General features: G+C 41.1%; 1 protein-coding gene across 1 annotated transcript in view; it reads left to right on the top strand.

The window, feature by feature from the left end:
* The window catches only part of CCNB3 (cyclin B3), a 63,771-nt gene extending 44,617 nt beyond the window's left edge, over nucleotides 1-19,154 (top strand). Inside the window, 6 exon segments of the mRNA XM_014790967.2 lie at nucleotides 10,953-11,090; nucleotides 14,304-14,459; nucleotides 15,253-15,402; nucleotides 18,495-18,625; nucleotides 18,843-18,909; nucleotides 18,911-19,154. Of these exon segments, the coding sequence (XP_014646453.2) occupies nucleotides 10,953-11,090; nucleotides 14,304-14,459; nucleotides 15,253-15,402; nucleotides 18,495-18,625; nucleotides 18,843-18,909; nucleotides 18,911-18,943 (675 nt within the window). The 3' untranslated portion in view covers nucleotides 18,944-19,154.
* Nucleotides 19,155-19,410: the final 256 nt, after the last annotated feature.

Here is a 19,410-nt window from a genome sequence, read left to right as displayed (position 1 = left end):
CCTTCTGCTGGCTTTGGGCTTTGTTTGTTCTTCTTTTTCTAGTTCTGTTAGGTGTAATTTAAGGTTGCCTATTAGGGCTTTTTCTCGTTTGTTAAGGTGGGCTTGTATCGCTATGAGTTTCCCTCTCAGGACCGCTTTTGCTGCATCCCATATGGTTTGATATGCCATGTTATCATTTTCGTTTGTTTCCAGATAGTTTTTGATTTCTCCTTTAATTTCATCAATGATCCATTGGTTGTTCAGTAGCATGTTGTTTAATCTCCACATTTTTGTCACTTTCCCAGTTTATTTTTCATGGTTCATTTCCAGTTTCATAGCCTTATGGTCTGAAAAGATGCTTGTTATGATTTCAATCTTCTTAAATTTATTGAGGCTGGCTTTGTTTCCCAACATATGGTCTATCCTAGAGAATGTTCCATGCGCGCTTGAGAAGAATGTGTAGTCAGCTGTTTTTGGATGGAGTGCTCTGTATATGTCTACTAGGTCCATCTCGTCCAGTTTTTCATTTAAGTCTACTATTTCTTTATTAACTTTTTGTCTGGATGATCTATCCATTGCTGTAATTGGGGTGTTAAGATCCCCTACTATTATTGTGTTGTTGTTGATTTCTCCTTTTAGGTTTGTTAATAGTTGCTTTATGTACATTGGTGCTCCTATGTTGGGTGCATATATATTTATAAGTGATATGTCTTCTTGATGTAGTATCCCTTTTATCATTATATATTTCCCTTCTATGTCTTTCTTAACCTGTTTTATCTTGAAGTTTACTTTGTCTGATATGAGTATGGCAACACCTGCTTTCTTTTGTTTGCCATTAGCTTGGAGTATTGTCTTCCATCCTTTCACTCTGAGCCTGTGCTTGTCTTTAGTGCTAAGATGTGTTTCCTGAAGGCAGCATATTGTTGGGTCTTGCTTTTTAATCCATCCTGCCAGTCTGTATCTTTTGATTGGAGAGTTCAATCCATTTACATTTAGGGTAATTATTGATATATGAGGGCTTAATGTTGCTGTTTTGTCACTTATTTTCTGGTTCTTTTGCATTTCCTTTGTTTCTTGTCCCATTTGTTTTGGACTGCCAATTCAGTTTGGTTGTTCTGTCTTATGATTCTTCTAGTTTTCTCTTTCTTTATCATATGTGGTTTTGCTTTGATTGTTTGTTTAGTGGTTACATTGAGGTTTGGGCAAAAAATCTTGTGTATGAGATAGTCCATTATCTGATGGCCTCCTATTTCCTTATACTAAGTCAATTCAGTCACTTTCCTCTTCCCCTTCTAAGTTGTTCTTGTTATACCTTATTCTATCTTGTGTTGTGGCTGTGTGTTTACAGTGATGAGGTTAAATTTATTTTTGGTGAATTTCTTCCTTTGATCTTTGAATTTAGTATTTAAGTGGTTGCTAACCTATTCCGGTAAAGATCTACTATTTTTCTGAGTTTGTCTACCTACTTTTCTCCTTCCTCCAAGCTTTGTGTTCCCTTTCTCTTTTTTTCAGGCCTGAGGGCCTTCTTGAGTATTTCTTGTAGTGGGGGTCTCGTGGCCATGAACTCCCTTAGCTTTTGTTTATCTGGGAGAGTTACTATTTCTCCATCATATTTGAAGGATATTTTTGCTGGATAGAGTATTCTTGGCTGAAAGTTTTTGTCTTTCAGTATTTTGAATATATCATTCCAGTCTCTTCTAGCCTGTAAAGTTTCTGTTGAGAAATCCACTGAGAGCCTGATGGGAGTTCCTTTGTAATGCTATTTTTGTTTTTGTCTAGCTGCCCTTAATATTGTTTCTTTGTCGTTGCCCCTGGCTAGCCTTACCACTAGGTGTCGTGGTGAAGGCCTTTGTCTGTTAATATATATAGGTGTCCTGTTGGCTTTGCTTACTGGTATTTCCTGCTCCTTCCCCAGATTTGGGAAATTCTCAGCTATTATTTCCTTGAATAGGCTCTCTGTTCCTCTTTCCATCTCCTCTCCCTCAGCAATACCTATAATTGTATGTTACATTTTCTAATAGAGTCATATATTTCTGGAGTCTTTCTTCATTTCTTTTTAGTCTTAGTTCTCTCTCCTCTTCCATCTGGAGTATATCTGTATTCCTATCCTCTAAAGTACTAATTCTTTCCTCCATATTGTCAGCTCTGTTCTTTAAAGATTCCAGATTCTCCTTTATCTCCTCCATTGTGTTCTTCATCTCCATCAGCACTGAATGGTTTTTCTTTATGATTTCAATCTCTTTTGTGAAGAAACTCCTAATCTCATTGAATTGTTTGTGTTGTCTCGTATTTCGTTGAGTGTTTTTATGATAGCTATTTTGAAATCTCTGTCATTTAGTTTATGGATTTCTGTGTCTTCGGGGTTGATTTCTGGGTGCTTGTCATTTTGTTTCTGGTCTGTTGATTTCATATATTTTTGCATTGTGGTTCCTGTGTTGGTTTTGTTTTTCCTCATCCTGGAAGTCTCTGGTTGCAATTTCCACCTGCCACCACTGTCTGGTGGTAAAGGGCTGTGTAGTCTAAGCCCCCTGCGCTCTGCCCCGGTTTTTCTGCTGCGATCCGCAGTTTTGTTTTTTTTTTCCCGCTGCGATCCACGGGTCCAGTCGTTTGATCAGGTCTGCCGCGGATCGCTTGGTCTGGTATGTCGTGGATCGCTTGGTCTGGTCTGTCGCGGATCACTTGGTCTGGTCTGCCGTGGATCGCTAGGTCTGGTCTGGTTGGTGGAGCTGCAGAGTCCGGTTTGGGGAGGGGGGAGCTCTCTCTTTTGCCCTCTGGGTCCCTGACGTGGGAGGCTTCTCGTTTGCCCCTCTTTATCTGCTCTCTGGGGTGCTCAGATGTTGATGGTAGCCCTGTGGCTCCTCTGAGTCCTCTGTGTGGGAGTTTCCCACTGGCTGAGAGAGTCCGAAGAGCCACAGTTTCCCCGCCGAGGGCCGCCCCTCCCCCCTCTCTGGGAGCCGCGCGGACCGGGATCGCTGATCTGATGGGGAGGGAGAGGAGTTCTCCTTACCTCTCCCCACTTCCTCTGGGGGCCCAGCACGTTCCGCTCTCAGATGTGCGGTAGTGTGGATCCCTCCGCTCTAGCTTTTCACTGTCTGGGATTCCGTTGTTGGTCTGTGACTGTTGCTTTTGTTGTATCTTGTCGGGGGAAGAGTTCACGGGAAAGCTCACTCTGCCATGATGCTGACGTCACTCTCCTGTGCATGGTTTTAATTCTTTAAACATTTTTAAAGTTTATCACCCTGAACATGGTCTGTCTTGGTGAAAGTTCCATGTGTACTTGAGAAGAATGTGTATTCTGCTGCTGTTGGATGGAGGGTTCTATAAATGTCAGTTGGATCCAGTTGATTGATGTTGCTGTTAATTTCTTCATTATCCTTACTGATATCCTTTCTGTATCCTTCAGTGTCCTTTCTGTATACTAATTCTGCTACTAAGAGAGGAGTACTGAAGTTTTCAACTGTAATTGTGAATTTGTCTATTTCTCTTTTCAGTTTTGTCATTTTTTGCTTTGTGTATTTTGAAAACCTATTAGGAACATACACATTTAGGATTTTTATATCCTCTTGATAGTGTCTTGTGACTTTTTCTCATGTAACAATTTTCATGATTTGCAAACATCATTCCAGTTAAATTGACATATTTCTGTGTCGGTTTTATTGACTGTATAGTATTCTGTTCTTCAACTGTCGTTATTTAACCAGCCCCCTATTAATGGATATTTAGGTTATTTCCAGATTTTGCTCTTAGAAGTAACCCTGTCATGTATAGGCATGTACTTGCATTGTTCAAAATTGTACTATTGTTTTTCTGGAAAAAATTACTAGACTAGAGATATTAGATCAAAATAATGCACATTTAAAAGTTTTGTACGTATAGGCAACTGTCATCCTGAAGTGTCATGCCCATTTGTACTTTTACCAGTACTAAATGGAAGTGATTATTTTCTTATAATCTTAGCAACATAGGGTGTTATATTTTTTGCCATCTGATAAGTGAAAATTTTTAATGTGTTATTTTAGGTTGATATACAGGAACATTGGCATTTTAAGTAGTCAGGTGTATCAGTTCTTTCCTTTAGGTTTTAAGATTTGTTTCTTGCTTAGAAAAGTCTTCTCCACTCATAATTATATAAATATTTCTCTGAGTTTTCCCTAGAATATTTATAGTTTCATGTTCACATTTAAATCTTTATCTGGAATTTGTTTTGCTGTCAGCATCAATACACCTTCCCCCAATGATTATCCAGTTATCCTAATACCATTTATTGGTTTTCATTATCCACTGGTTTGAAATGACATCTTTAATCACATATACTTGGGTTTGTTTATGATCTTTTCAATTCTGTTCTTTGGTATGTTTATCAATTCTAACATCAGTAGGATGCTATTTTTATTATTATGGCTTTGTAGTACATTTATTACCTCTTTACTCATTTTTTACAAAATATTTATGATTGTCTTTACACATTAATTATTCCAGGTGAGCTGTAGAATAATTTTGTCAAGTTTTCAAAAATGCCCATTGTGATTAATTCAGGAAGAATTCACAGATTTTGCAATATTGAACTTTCCAAGCCAGTTATGTTCTATCTGTTTAGTTACCAGGTCTTCTTTTATAGTTTTAAGTTTTAAAAGATTCTCTTTATATTGGTCTCACTGACTTAAAAAGGTTCTTCTTGGGGATTGAGGAAATTGTTTTAATGTTATAAGTGTTATCCTTTTTCCTTTAATTTTTAAATTTATTGCTAGTATGTTGGGAAAGCAATTGACATTTTTTTTTCTGTATTTTGTATTCATCTACTTTGCTGAACTTAGTCATAGTTTATTTAATTTACTCTTGGATTTGATGTGCTTATACTTTATTTAGAATTTTTGCTTCTGTATTCATAAATAAGATTCCTTTGTAAGTTTTTGGTGAAGGGTGCTGTCTTTATTAAGTTGTAGTACCAGGGTTACTCTAGCTTATCAATATAATTAGAGAAATTTTCCTATGGTACTAAGTTTAACACAGGAATTATATTTTCCTTGAAGAACTTGCCCATGAGCCCGTTGATGCCACTTATGTGTGTCATTCTTTGATAACTTTTCTAATAACGTTGATGGCTATTGGCCTATTAAGGTTTTATTACTCTTCTTGCGTCATTTTTATAGTTTATATTTTTCTAAAAAATTATCCATTTCATGGATATTTTCACAGTTATTATCATAGATTGTTCATTGTATTCTTTTGTAATCCTTTGTAATTATTTCTTTTCTCATTCATAGTATTGTGTGTGATGTGTTGTCTTGCTCCCGTGTGTTTGCGTGCATGTACATGCTCTTTTTTCCTCAATTTTGCTTGCAAAAGATTCTTTCAGTCCTCTGATCAAAGAACCAGCTCATGGATAAATGTATAAATTTTTCTTTTTAAAAAATTTGTTAACATCTGCTTTCATCTTTATTATTTTATTAAGGTTTATTTTGTTGTTTTTCTTTCGCTTCTTGAAATGAATGCTTAGTCTATTTTAATTATTTCTGACTTCATAATAAAAGCTCCAAAGCTATAAATTTTCTTCTAAGTAAAAGTTCTGACCACATCCCATTAGTTTTGAAAGATAGTGTTGTAGTTACCTTATTTTTTCTCAATAATCTGTAATTGCAATTTTTATTTCCTCTTTGACCCAGGTTTTATTGTTTTCTTTAAGAATAGTGCTTACTATGTTTTTTAAATGCTTTGCTTTTCTTGAGATTGTTTGGTTTATCCCTTTATTGCCAATTTCTAGATTTATTGTATTGTGTATCAAGAAGGTGACCTGAATGATAATTTCTGCTTAATTTGATTTTCTTCATGGCTTCAGATATAACGGGTTTTTATAAATGATTCACTGATGTTTGAAGAAAATATGTATTCTCTAAGGGGTACAAAGATCATTATATCAATTACTTTTGGCTTAATAATTATTATATAATTTATATGCTAATTTATTTTTTCTGCTTAACTTATCAAAGTCTGAGAGCAGTGTGGTAACCATTCATAGTCATTGTTGTTTAGTTACTTTCTCCTGCCATTTTTTCATCCCCTCCATCTCACCTTAATCCCTCTGCCCCATACAGTTTTTTAAAACTACAAAATCGATACATTTATAATGTGTGTATGTATTCACATATGTTGTGTATGTGTGTTTGTCTATGAATAAAATCAATAACTCTTTTTCTCTATTCTTATTCTTCAGAGGTAACAACCATAAATAATTTAGAGTGTATCCTTCCAGGTCTTTTTGTGTGTCTTATCATTTTTATAAAGTTCTGAGTATCCTTTCTTTAAAAATCCTACATTACATGAGTACTATATAAATGCATACACATACATGCATATATTCACATATAAAAATACAGCTTTTTAATGAGTGTGGGTTTTATGATATTTTTCTTATATAAATTGGTCATGCTGTACACATTGCTTTGCAACTTGCTCTTTTCTCTTAAGAATAAATAAGTCTTAGTTAATCTTTCCATGTAACTATAGATCTACCTCATTCTTTTAAACTGCTGCATAATATCCTATTACGTGGATATAGTTATTTAGTTAACCAACCCCTTTTGTGGACCTGATCTATTGATTGCTCCTCAAGTAAGAAGAGATAATTTGCATACTTTTAGTTTATTTCTTCCTCTATTTTTAGTCAAAATGATCTAGACTTTTAGATCCAGATTATTATTGTTTAATATATTTTATTGTTAGTGCCGTTGAGTCGATTCCAACTCCTAGTGACCCTGTATACAGCAGAGCCTGGTCTGTTTGCTCCATCCTCTCACCTTCCCGTGTTATATCAGATAATGCTCCACTGCTATTCATAGGGTTTTCATGGCCAGTTTTTTCAGAAGTGGGTAGCCAGGTCCTTCTTCCTAGTCTGTCTTAGTCTGGAAGCTCCACTGAAACCTGTCCACCATGAGTGACCCTGCTGGTATTTGCAATACTGGTGGCTTGCTTTCAGCGTCACAGCAACATGCAGCCACCACAGTATGACAACTGACAGATGGGTGGTGTGGTTTCCTAACTGGGAAATGAACCCAGGCCATGGCAGTAAGAGTTCCGAATCTTAACCACTAGACCACCAGGGCTGGTTGTTTAAATCATTACCTTCCCTATAAATAATTATTTTTTATGTTTCTAGATGCAGACCTGTTTTCCTTAGTTTTGTCCAGTATATTGTGAGTCCTTTCAGTCTGAAGGCTGAATCTTTCCTTGGCTCGGATAAATTTTTATCTATTATTTCTATTATTTCTCTTCTGCCTTTTCTTTCATTTAGATTGCCTGTGTGTGTGTGTGTGTATCTCCAGAATCTATTATCCTTGTGTCTCAAATTTTCGTTGTCTTCAACTCTCTTTTACCTCTCAGTTCTGGGAGAATTTCTTAAAGTAGCTTTTGGAATCATTGGTTTTTATCACAATCTGATGTACTGTTCACCGCCTCTATTACATTTTTAATTAAGTAATTGCTTTTACATCAGAAACCAATCTTTCTGGATCCCAAAGTGTTCTCCTTTCATAGATTCAGTGTCCTCTCAGATCTTGTTGAGAGTATACTTTTTAAAAAGTTTATTCCAGTTCTTTGGAGTGAAAAGGTTTCATAAGTAGATACTTGCTCTGGTTCCTCAGAACATTTATCTTTGAAAAATCACTTGTTCTTTTTCATATATCTGGTTGATTTTCTCTGTTTATTCATCTTTGTAGAAGATGGTCTTTGAGGTTTGGACTTTGATATGAATTTTGTCAGGTTTGTCTCCTAGTTTGAGAGTGAGTAATCTTTATATTTTCTATATTTTTGATTTATTTATCACTTTCCTTTTGTTTCTTCTTACCCATCTCCAGATAAGGAGAATGGTCGTTTATGAAGAATTGGAAGAGTATGCTAGCCAAAGGAAGTCATGGGGGAGAGAACCTTGCTACTATGCTGAAAAGCCTCTTGTCCACATTTGTTGTAACTGCTTGAAATTACCTGGAGCGCTGTCACTCTTCTCTAACTGGCACAAAGTTAGGCTCCTCATTTGGTGCCAGATGGACAGAAAACCATATCTTATGAAGAATAGTTAGAGGAAGTCAAGTTATTTGGTCTAGAATGGAGATTTATAGGAGACATAATAACTGTCTTCAGAAGCTGAAGGGCTGTCACAAGAAGGATTCGACTTGTTCCATGTAGTCCCAAGTGGTTGAATTATGTTAGAAGAGTGCTATCTTAAATTCAAGGAAGGAGGATTGCTATAACTGACACAGCTGCTGATTTAAACATTATTGACTCCATATTTCAACTATTCATTCAGATACTACCCACACTTTTAGATGTTACCATTTGATAACAATGTGCTGCATGGGTAGCCAAGTGCCTGTGTGAGGTACTGGAAGGAGGCTATACAAGCACTGGCTTTGTCATTTGCTCACAGAGGCATCATCCTCAGAGAACTGCTGCTTTCCATTCCTCTCCTCCTTTTTTGTAATTATTTGACCTCAATTTCTTGATACTTAGGGTGGCAGTCATTACCTTTCATCTACACGAACTCTCCCCATCCCTTTCTTATGACGTTCCTTTGGAAAATGTAGTAGGCAGTATAAAATGTCCATATCCTAATCCCTAGAACCTGTGAATGAATATGTTACCTTACATGGCAAAGGGAAATTAGACTATGGAATTAAGATTGTAATCAGCTGAATTTAAGATAGGGTGATTATCTTGGATTATCCAAGTGGGCCCAGTATAATCACAACGGTCCTTAAATGTGGAAGAGAGAGGCAGATAGTAATACCATGTGAGAAAGACTCGGCTGGCCATTGCTGGCTTTGAAGATGGAAGTCACCACAACCAAGGAATGCAGGTGACTTCTAAAAGCTAAAAAAAGGATCTCCACTAGAACCTCCAGAAAGAAACACAGCCCTGCTAACACCTTGATTTTTTAGCTCAGTGAGTCCTATTTTGGACTTCTAACCTTCAGATCTGTAAGGTAATTAATTTGTGTTGTTTTAAGCCACTAAGTGTGTTGTAATTTATTACAGCAGCAATAGGAAACTAAGAAAGAAAGATTTCTGAGAAAATCCAAGGCCATATCCCAGGAACAGTAAGAACAGCTTCTTGGTATTTCTGTTATTCAGAAACTTAGTGTATTTATTGCTGAACCAATGTATTCAACCATCTTTTGATAATCATTTGGCTATGCAAATATACATCCTTTTCTCTAATGCTTCTTGTTGACCTACTTTTTGGTTATCTAGGCTCCAGTCAATAAAAGTAGCCTTATTGTAAGAGTAGCCTCCTATACAAGATGAGGCCCAATGAAGTAAGTGGAGCTTACAGGGAGTGTGAATTCAACTCAATATGTGGAAGAATTTTCTGTTAAAACCATTCAAAGAGCAATCGGGCTGTATTTGAAGGTTCTATTGCAGGAATTGAACAACTATTTGGTGGAGACATTAAAGAGAGGATTCATGCATTGGTTGAGGTGTTGGACTAGTATAGACTTTATTGTTCTTGAATCTTAAAAACCTAAGGGGTTGTAAGGAAGAAGCATCACTGAGGATTGGGTAGGACCTCTGTGTACAGTGCAAATTGTGCCTACACTTGGCCTCCAGCCAAGGCAAAACCAAGTAATGGAATCCAGTTCATATTCTGTTTGCCAAGCTGTGCATTCTGGCTGTGGGGCTGCTATGCCCTGAGGCAGGGGCACCTTTTCCTAATTCATATAAAGGTATTGTCTACTTGATAAGATATGTGCTTGTAGGACTGCATTCACCCAAAGAAGGCAACTTTTTTCTAATTTACACAAAGATGCCGTATGGGCCAGCACTAACTCTTGGACTAGGGCTATAGGAGATGGTTTCTTAGAGCTGGTGAAGGCAAGACAAGGATAAATAAGAGAAAGTAGGGAGGGAGGGTTATACTACTAATGCTTTAGTCTCATTCTGACTTCTCTAACCCCTCAGCTCACTTCCAAATAGTGCTATTGGTGCTTGCTTCCAGTCCATATATTCTAATAGCATATCTAGTTGGGAAGAGAAACTAATGAATGGATAAACTAATAAATAAGTCTGTATTTCAGAGCTAAATAAACATGATCTCTTTTGGGAGTTCACTGTATAAGGTAGTAGTGTTTTGTGCCAGTCTCAGCCTATCGATAACCAGTGTTCTGGCTGGACCAGCCCTTGTGGTTCTTATTATGATTGGAAGACACCCTTCAGCAATAACCATCAGGAAACTTTGAAAAAATAAAAGTTTATTACTTATAGGACCTGGAAATTACACAGCACACCTGGGGCCACACAGTGAGGTACAGAGAGAGAGAGAGAGAGAGAATGAGCCTGGGGTTTTGCTTTTATTGGGGTCAAGGGTGAGGCCCTAGGATTTCATGGGCTCCCTCTTTATTGGTGAATTTAAAACGTAACAGTGGGAATTTAAAGCCCGGGAAGAGAAAAAACAATTGGCCCAAATGGTCAGTTATGAAAACCAACCAAGATCTCTAAAACAAAGGAGCTTCAGTGTGGGGAGGCAGCCTGGCTCTTTACCTAGTTGTGTGGCTGGCAATATGTTTACTTGAGATAGCCATCTTTGAAGTGGATGCCTTGGCAATCAAAGCTTAAGTCAGGCACTTGCATTACAAAAAGAAAAAAGCCAACTATCAGGGTTTACACTACAAGTAGCAAATGGGGAAAGCAAGAATCTAAGTATTGGAGATCAAAGGGAGAGGGTGTGTTTACTCAAAGTACTCATAGAGAAGGTAGAGCATCTCTCTCTGATTAGTATGACTGGTCACCTACCCAAATGTGTAGGGATAGATTATGCCAGGGTCTTAGCTGAAGCAGTTCCCATATTCGTAGCAGAGTCTCAACTGGCCAGGTCTCGTAGCTCCACTGTCCTCAATGCCACAGACCAGGTAGTTAGATCTATCTGGATGTGGCTTTGAAGCTGAACAATGTGCAGATTCCTGCCCTGTTTGTGTATTTTTCCAGATGTCCTTTGAGATGAGTCATGAGACCCTGTACTTGGCAGTGAAGCTGGTGGATCACTACCTTATGGAGGTAATATGCAAGAGAGACAAGCTACAACTCCTTGGTTCCACTGCTTTTCTGATTGCAGCAAAATTTGAGGTAAGCCTGAGTCCATAGGACCTGGAGAGAACTAATCAATCAGGTTTCTAGCCAAGCTGGATATATATGTATGTATGTATATTTGTGTGTATATGTATGCATGTATATACGTATATATACATGTGTGTATATACATTTGCATATATGTGTACCTATGTGTGTGTATACAATTACATATATACACACACACAAATAATTTTTCCTACCAATTTTTTGTCTGTCTTCCCCAGCAAGGAAGCTGGTGTTGGATGGCAATGGTGGTATATTTGTTTCCTGGCATCAACAAGGTTCTTCCATTTCCTCTTTGAAGATGTGTGTATGTGGGCATGTACCTAATTAAATGGATCGTTCTTTTTAAAGCTTCCTTCTGGTCCTTAATTCTCTGCCCCTACCCCCTTTCTTCTTCCACTAGCTCCATCTAGTGCTCTTGAACTGCATATATAAGCAAGCATTTCCAAACCTGGGCACTGGAGGCATTTAAGAGAAAATGGCCTCGTGTAGATGGTAGTGAGTTCAGGTGAAATAGTTATTTCTGAAGGAGCAGTATAAAAGCAAGTAGCTGGCCTTTTCCTTCATAACCATAATCCATCTAATTTCTCTGATTCTTTCCTCTTCCTTAGATGCTAAATGATCTTGTTCAACTCTCATTTTTCCTTCTGTTAGGCTAGTTGTATGAAACCTTAGGGTTTAGGAGCAAAGAAGTAGCAACTTTTACTGAGTTCAAAGAGCTTTAGAACTGTGGGTTTGTTTTTGTGCTCCCTCGCTAGCTCCCTCCCCAGCTCTATCCCTAACTTGCTTTCTGCCTCTGTCCCTCCTTCACTCCCTCCTTCACTCACTTGCTCCCTACCTCTGGTCCTATACCTCCCTCCCTAACTCCAACCCTCCTTCCCTCCCTCTCTTGCTTCCGCTGTTGCTTCACTTCTGCAAATTGCTCCCTAGCTCCTTTTTTCCCTGCAGCCTTCTCTCAGTCCCTGCCTCCATCTTCCATCCTTGCTTTGTGCACTTGCTCACTCCTTACTGGGTTCCCTCCTTCCCTCCCTCCCTCTATCGCTCTTTCCCTCCCTCCCTTTCTCAGTCCTTCTCTCACTCACTTCCTCCCCTCTTCACTTGCTCCCTCATTCATTCCCCTGCTCCATCCCTTGCTCACTGGTTCCCTGCCTCCCACCTTTGTTCCATCCCTCACCTCTTCTGTGCCTCCCTCCCTCACCTCCCCGACCCCCCTTCCCTAGCTCTGCTCTGTCCCACTCCATCCTCCTCCCTCCTACCTTCCCTCCCTCTCTCACTTTCTCTTCCCTTGCTTATTCTCTTTTCTCCTTCTCTTGTTAACTCTCTCCCCTCCGTCCTGCTGTCCCATCCTCTCTCCCTCCTTCTTTGCTCCTCCCTCCCTCATCCCCTTGTTCCTCTCATGCCTTGCTCCCTCCACCCTCCTTTGCTTCCCCTTCCCTCCCTCTGTCCCTTCCTGCCCTTTTCTGCTCTCCTCCTTGTTCCTTCTCTCCCTACCTCCCACCCTCGCTTGCTGGTACCCTGGAACCCATGACTCCCTCCCACCCTAGCTCTCTCCCACCCTCCTTCCCTCGTCTCCTTTTTCCCTTGCTCCCTCTCCCTCCCTCCCTCTCTTGCCCTCTCCCTCACTTTTTTCCTCTCTGGCTCATTTCCTTTCCTACTCACTTGCTTCCTGGTTCCATTGCCCCCTTGATAGCTCCCTTTCTTGCTCTCTCCCTCCCACCCACTCATACTTGCTCCCTTCCATCCTCCCTTGCTCCCTCTCTCCTAGCTCTCTCCCTCCTTCTCACCCTCCCTCCTTCCCTTCCATGCTCCCTAGCCTCCTCCTTCCCTTTCTCCCTCTCTCCCTTCCTTCTCCCTCACTCCCTCCCTTGCTCCCTACCTCACTGCTTCCCTCTCTGGCTCATTTCCTTCCCTGCTAACTTGCTACTTGGTTCATTCCCTTTCTCCCATTTCCTCTCTCTTCTTCTCTCTCCCCTCCTCCCCCTCCTCTTCCCTCCTCTTACCTAGGGCCATCTTTGTAGCTTAAGCAAGTACTCCATGCCTCAGCCTCAAGGGGGTTAAAAAAACAGCTGGGGGGCCCTGGCCAACAGAGAGCAGGAGGGAGGAGAAGAATGTGAGGGGCACTTCTTAACAAATCTTGGAACCTGGAGCACCCCTCTTCTGGTTACCAGGTTAAAGGGCCCCCACTAAGTTTTTTGGAGAAGAGGTGTCTTCCCCTCACATGATTGAGAAGTACAGACAGACTTTGCAAGGGGAGGTGTGGAGATGGTATGAGAGGAGAAGAAAGGAAGGAGCCACTGGTGAGTAGAGCAATGGAAGGGAGAGTTTCTTGCCCTGGTGTTGTCACTAGGTTGCTGTGTGAACTTGAACAAGTTGCCTCCTCTCTCTGGGCCTCAGTTTCCTTGTCTGCAAAACCAGAGAGTTGGTCCAGTCTGTGATCTGAAAATAGAGAGATAGGGAAAGGTGTGGGAAGAAGGCTGAGGTGGGCAGTTAGATGCAGCTGGAGAAAAGATTCAGGGGTCTTCCTGCCTCCTAGTCCTCTTCCCAAAACCAAGGTTTCACCCGCAGAGGGCGGGACATGGGAAGGGGCTCCCGAAGAGGGGCTCTTCTCACCCTTGGCCTGGCCTGGATCTTCCCAGTCTAGGCCCCCGTGCACATTCTCCCACCCCCTGCAGTCCTCATTCTCTGCTTGGGCTCCCTCTATGCCTGTTTGCCTCTCTCTCTGCCTGTTCCCCCATCAGTGCCCCTCCCAAACATTCTTATTCATTGCTTAGACTAGGACGCAAAAGTGTAGGCTTTTTTTCCATCTCTAGCTCCCCTTTCCATGGTCGTCTTCCCTCCCTCCCCCCAGGGCAGGCCTTAGATTTCTAACTTCTGGCTCTCACTCATTAGAAGAAAGATGGCTGCTCCCAGTCCCTGTGCCACTTATGCTACTTTCAGCGCTGTAAGAATCCACCCCAAGAGGCCCTATCCTCTCTCCAGTAGTTCAGTTTTTAGACAGATCTTTCCTGTCTCTCTGGTTATGTTTTTCAGATGGGCCAGTCAAATCAATGAGAAGCTGGCTCTCAGAGCTACCCTGAAGGTTTATGCCAGGAAATATTATTGCCTCCTATCCTTCACCCCTCTCCCCCTCTGCCTTTCATCTCCAAGCAGAGAGAAGTGGGCTGTCTTTGCCTGGTTGTGACTGCCTTTCTTCTCTACCCATAGGAGCCCTGTGCACCTTGTGTGGATGACTTCCTGTATATCTGCGATGATATTTATCAGCGAGATGAGATGCTCGTCATGGAAATCAGCATCCTGCAAACCCTCAAATTTGATATCAACATTCCTATCGCCTATCATTTTCTGCGCAGATATGCTAGGGTAAGAGGGAGGAGGCACATCTTCATTCTCTCACTGCTGCTTAGTCCCCTCCATACCCAGAGTGACTGCCTGAGTAGTAGGAAAAGAGAAAGTGATAACTAGACACAAGGGAATTTCCTTTTCAATCCACCCTCCTAGATTGGCAATCTTTATGAAGTGTGGAGGGAAGAAAATTGCAGATTTCCGTGGTGAGGGCAGAGTAGGGGAGGGGAAGAAGATTCTTTGATCAAGAAGGGATACATGGGAAGTTTGAGAGGGATGCTGGCAAAGTTGTCTTCCTTCACCTGAGTATTGGTTACAGGGGAGGTCACTTCATGATTATTCATTGTTTCTACAAGTGTGTGTTGTGTACTTTTCTCTATGTGTGTGTGATAAGTTATAATTTTTTAAAAAAAGATTCAAACAAGAAAAGGGAAGGAGTTCTTTTGGAGCATGGAACACCTCCTAGGGTGGAACCAGGTGTAAAGTTACAGTTGGAGGGCTTTGGCTCTTCAAAGGATGACTCATACAGAAAGGGGAGGTGGGAGGGTACCACAAGCACATTTGATAATTTGGTTAAAAACCCTGAAGGTTGGTTAAAAATCCTAAACGTGGCGATTTCAGAAATCCCCTCCTAAAGATTCTGTGCTTTGGGGGATAGGGTCTTTAGTGTAAGTCATGGCAGGAGAGGTACATTGTTCAGGCAGAGCCGTTTAGGCCTGAGGTGGGATAACTGGAGAGAATGGGTGCAGGGGATCTTCTGCTTAATGCCAGTTTTCTAAATTGATTGCTGAGCCAGTCTTGCTGCCTTTAGTGTGTCCGTGCCAGCATGAAGACACTGACCTTGTCCCGCTTCATCTGTGAGATGACCCTGCAGGAATACGACTATATCCAGGAGAGGGCTTCCAAGCTAGCTGCTGGCTCCTTCCTCCTGGCCCTCTACATGAAGAAGCTCGGACACTTGGTAAACACTTGCTGAGGGCGGGGGGTAGGGATTTAAAAGCACAGGGTCAACTCAAGAGGAAGGTGTAAATTAGGGCCATGGGAAATTTGGTGACAAAACTGCCGCGTACCCACAGTTATGAATTCTTTGACATCTCGACGTCTTAGGGACCTGGCTGCCTAAAAGAGTTTCTACAGCAATGGTATTGAAGTATTTTATTTCACTTTTCTTAGTCACAGTACCCTTTGTTCCAAAGAAAGCTTACCTGAAAGCCCAATATTGCAAAACAGACTAATTTGGAATTATTCTGATTGCAGGTGGGGTGGGGTAGGCCCACTTCTTACCTGACCCCATTCTGCCCCTGCCCCTTGCAGTCCCCTCAGGAAGGTTGCCCACTGAGGGAGCTTGTTGGAACAGGGTTTGAAAAGCACTGATTCAGAGAACAGAGTAGTGAAAGCAACTGTCCATGTGTATAATGGGGGACCCAGAGGTATACTGTAGTACTCTTCTCTGAAGAGGAAGGCCCCCAAAGCCTCCTACCCGAATACAAATAAAACTCATATTTGACAATTTTTCAATTTTATGAAAAATTGTGAATAAAAGCAACTTTAGAGAACTATGAATTTTTACTGATGTGTAACATGGAATCCAAGAAGGAAAAGTATGCTCACAAATGAGCATACTCTTTCCAACCACTCTTAAGCCCCTCCAACCTGGAAATCTTAGAGCCGCTACTGACAGGGAAACCTCTGTGTGCTGAGAAAGAACCCTGTAGACAGTTTTGTGAACTTGCACAAGTCATACTGAAATTTCTTGGCACAGAGAAATCATTCAGTAAATGGCAGTGATGATGATGAAAAAGAATAATAATAATGGCTAGCATTTATTGAGTGCTTAGACAGTGGTCTAAGCACTTTGTGTATTAACTCATTAAACTTCACAACATCCCTATAAGATCAGTACTATTATCCCCATTTTACAGATAAGAAATGCCTTCCCATGTTTTGCTAATGAGAGACAGAGCTAGTCTTTGGGAACTAGGACTGGTAGTCAAAGTATATACCTACTGTATAATCAGAATGGATGTGCCCATAGCTCTGGAGCCATGGTTCTGGAGGCCCCATGCTGAGCCAGGCTTTGACCATTGGGTCCTGGAAAAGTCTGTTTGGTTCTGAGGAGGCCAATTGAGAGGCTCAGGGCAGCAAACTGCTTGCCGACCAGTATAGAAATATTTCAATATTTTAACACGTGGCATGGCTGTACCAGTGAGTATCAGCTAAACGTTGGCGCTGATCTGAGCCCAGGTAGTCTGGCTCTACAGTCCTCTATGCTATATATACTGCTTCTATAGATAAGAAAGTCTTCACAGAGGAGGTGATGTTTGAGTTGGATCTTGAAAGATGAATAGGAACCTGTGAGAGGAGACATTCTAGTTAGAGGGAACAATAACTGAAAAGACGTGAAGGGAATAAGAAAAGAATGTGATGTATTTGGGACAGAATAAGACATTTCTTGTAGGTAAAGCAGAGGATGTATTAATAGACAACGATGAGAGATGAGACCAGAATGGAAGCGTGTGGTCAGATTGTGAGAGACCTTTGATGCTGGGCTGAGGGACCCACTGTATACTATGGCATTGGATGTATACTAAGGCATTGGAAGTTTTTTAGGAAACATACTGCTGTTTTGTGGGTTTTAGAAACAGTACTGGTATAGCAGTATAGAAGGTGTATGAGATGAGGGAGTGAAAAGGTGGGAATACCAGCGAGTAGGCTTTCATGATAGTCAAGGTGAAGCATTGAGGCCTGAACCTATGCAGTGACAATGGGGCCATTACTCTTATTTAATACACTCAACATAATGTGTTACCCACCTGCTCAGCATGCCAATGACTGCCCTTGGCCTGTGGCAGTAGTTTCCAAACAGTTTTCAGTAGAGCCCTGGGATTCCTGCAGAAGTATTTCAGGGGCCACGTAAAAGGTAAAAGGATCCAAATTGGTGGTTTTCTTAGCCCCCTCCCCCAATTCCAGGTAAGATATTTTGGCTTCCAGGTAAGATATTTGAAAAAAAGGTATTCAGGGAAAATAAGACATTTTTAGAAAACCACTGCCTTACAGAATAAATCTCCCTTTCTCTACCTGTGGAGCTCCCACTTGACTTTCTACACCCATTGCAGATGTGCCCTCCTCTATGAAGCTGTCTGTGACTCTCCTGGCCAAAGGTCATGGGAGTTCTGATTCTCCAGTGCTCACTTTTTTCTCCCATGATCACTTCCACTGTAGCACTTCCCACACATTTTGTAATTCTCTGTGTGCATGTATGTCTCCCCCAACTAGACTACAGACTCCTCAAGGGCAGCAGCCTTAGTCATCTTTGTATTTCCAGCATCCTGCACAGGGCTTGTAATATTAATCCTAGCTAGCATTGTTTGGGTGCTTACTATGTGCTAGACTCTGTTCCATGTGCTTTGTGCATGTTAACTCGTTTAATCCTATGATGTAAGTACTGTAATGATCCTCATTTGGCAGACTGGGAAACTAAGGCACCAAGAGATTAAATAACTGGCTCAAGGCTGGAATTTGAACCCAAGCAGTTTGCTTCCAGAACCTTTGCTCTTAAACACACTGCTCTATTACTTCTGCCACATAACAAGCATCCTTAAAGTTCAATGAGAAAATAAATGCATGGAATGATAGCTGTTAGAGCCAGAGAGGAGGAGCAGCCTTAAGTTCCTGTTGGCTGTTGAGTTGGGACCTCAAGTTTGGTCTGAGGTTTGCCTGGACGTTGGCTCTTGACCTAAGAGTGAGTAAATTACAAAGTCAGTCCTGTTCCTTAGATTCGTTGGTGGATTTCAGCATATGTGAATACCTACGGCCAGGGCTAATATACACCTGGTACATATGGATATAGCCATACCACTAGTTTGTGGCTGGAACCTAATCTAGGTAGTACCCTATAATTATTGGTCAGTGTCTATGCTGTATGAGTCTTTGAAATGTTGGACTATCTTCCCTGCCTATAGCATGGTTAGGAAGTTTGGATGTGGGACAGCAGAGATAGAAGAATGGTCTGCTTTCTGTTGTAAAAGTCACTATGCATGTTACTTCTTCCAGGCTCCTACCCTGGAGTATTACAGTGGCTATAAGACCTCTGATCTTCACCCCTTGGTCAAGCAGCTCAACACCCTGCTGACTTTGCATTCTTGCAATAGACTCAAGACTGTGCGTTCCAAGTATTCTCACCAGTAAGTACCAAGCTCCAGTTGAGGTTACGTTTGTACTCAGTCATGGGGAGGCCCAGACTAGCCTCACTTAGGGGAAAAGAAAGATCAGGTACTTTTCACCTTACTTTCTGCTCCAGGGTTAAAGCAAGATAGGGAACCAAGGGCCCTAGGTCCACTTCCATGGAGCCTGCTTGCTTTGGCCTCTTTTACACTGAGCTGCCCCCTCTTGTTTTTACAGGGTCTTCTTTGAAGTCACCAAAATCCCCCCCTTGGACATGTTGAAGCTGGAGGAGATTTTGAACTACTGCTGATTCTGAGGCTGAGGGTCTGGCACTCTGACAGCAACCACCAGGGCCAGGGAGGCATGTAAATAGGCAGTATTTATTCTGTCCTTGAATTTGTCTTTTAATCACTGTTCTTCATTTTTACTCTCTGTTTGTCTTTTCCCAAACTGAAAATGTAAATATTTGTGTTTTTTTTATGAAAAAGAAAAAAAATATTGTAGTATTTGATTAGAAATTTAATAAAAACTTAATGTTTGTTGTTAAAATGGCTCACCTCCCCTCTTATTGCTCAGGAGCCCCATGCATAGCCCAAAGATGTTTTTTTCCTGCCTAGTAAAGACTGTACCTCAGAGTCTAGCTTATCCAATTTCCTTCTTTGGAGGCTTTCTCTTCACGGAAGAGGAATTGAGCTAGGTATGAATTGATGGATGAGTCTGTAGAAGGAGAATCATTGTTGGGAGAGGGGTACCTAGTCCAGAGATCCCTACCTGACAGACAGGCCTTACTGTTCATATCTGGGGA

The sequence above is a fragment of the Ceratotherium simum genome, chromosome X (assembly GCF_057802395.1).
Source record: "Ceratotherium simum simum isolate JZ-2026a chromosome X, ASM5780239v1, whole genome shotgun sequence".
Lineage (NCBI taxonomy): Eukaryota > Metazoa > Chordata > Mammalia > Perissodactyla > Rhinocerotidae > Ceratotherium > Ceratotherium simum.
Note: the sequence above shows the minus strand (reverse complement) of the source record. Positions and strands in the feature narration are given on the sequence as shown.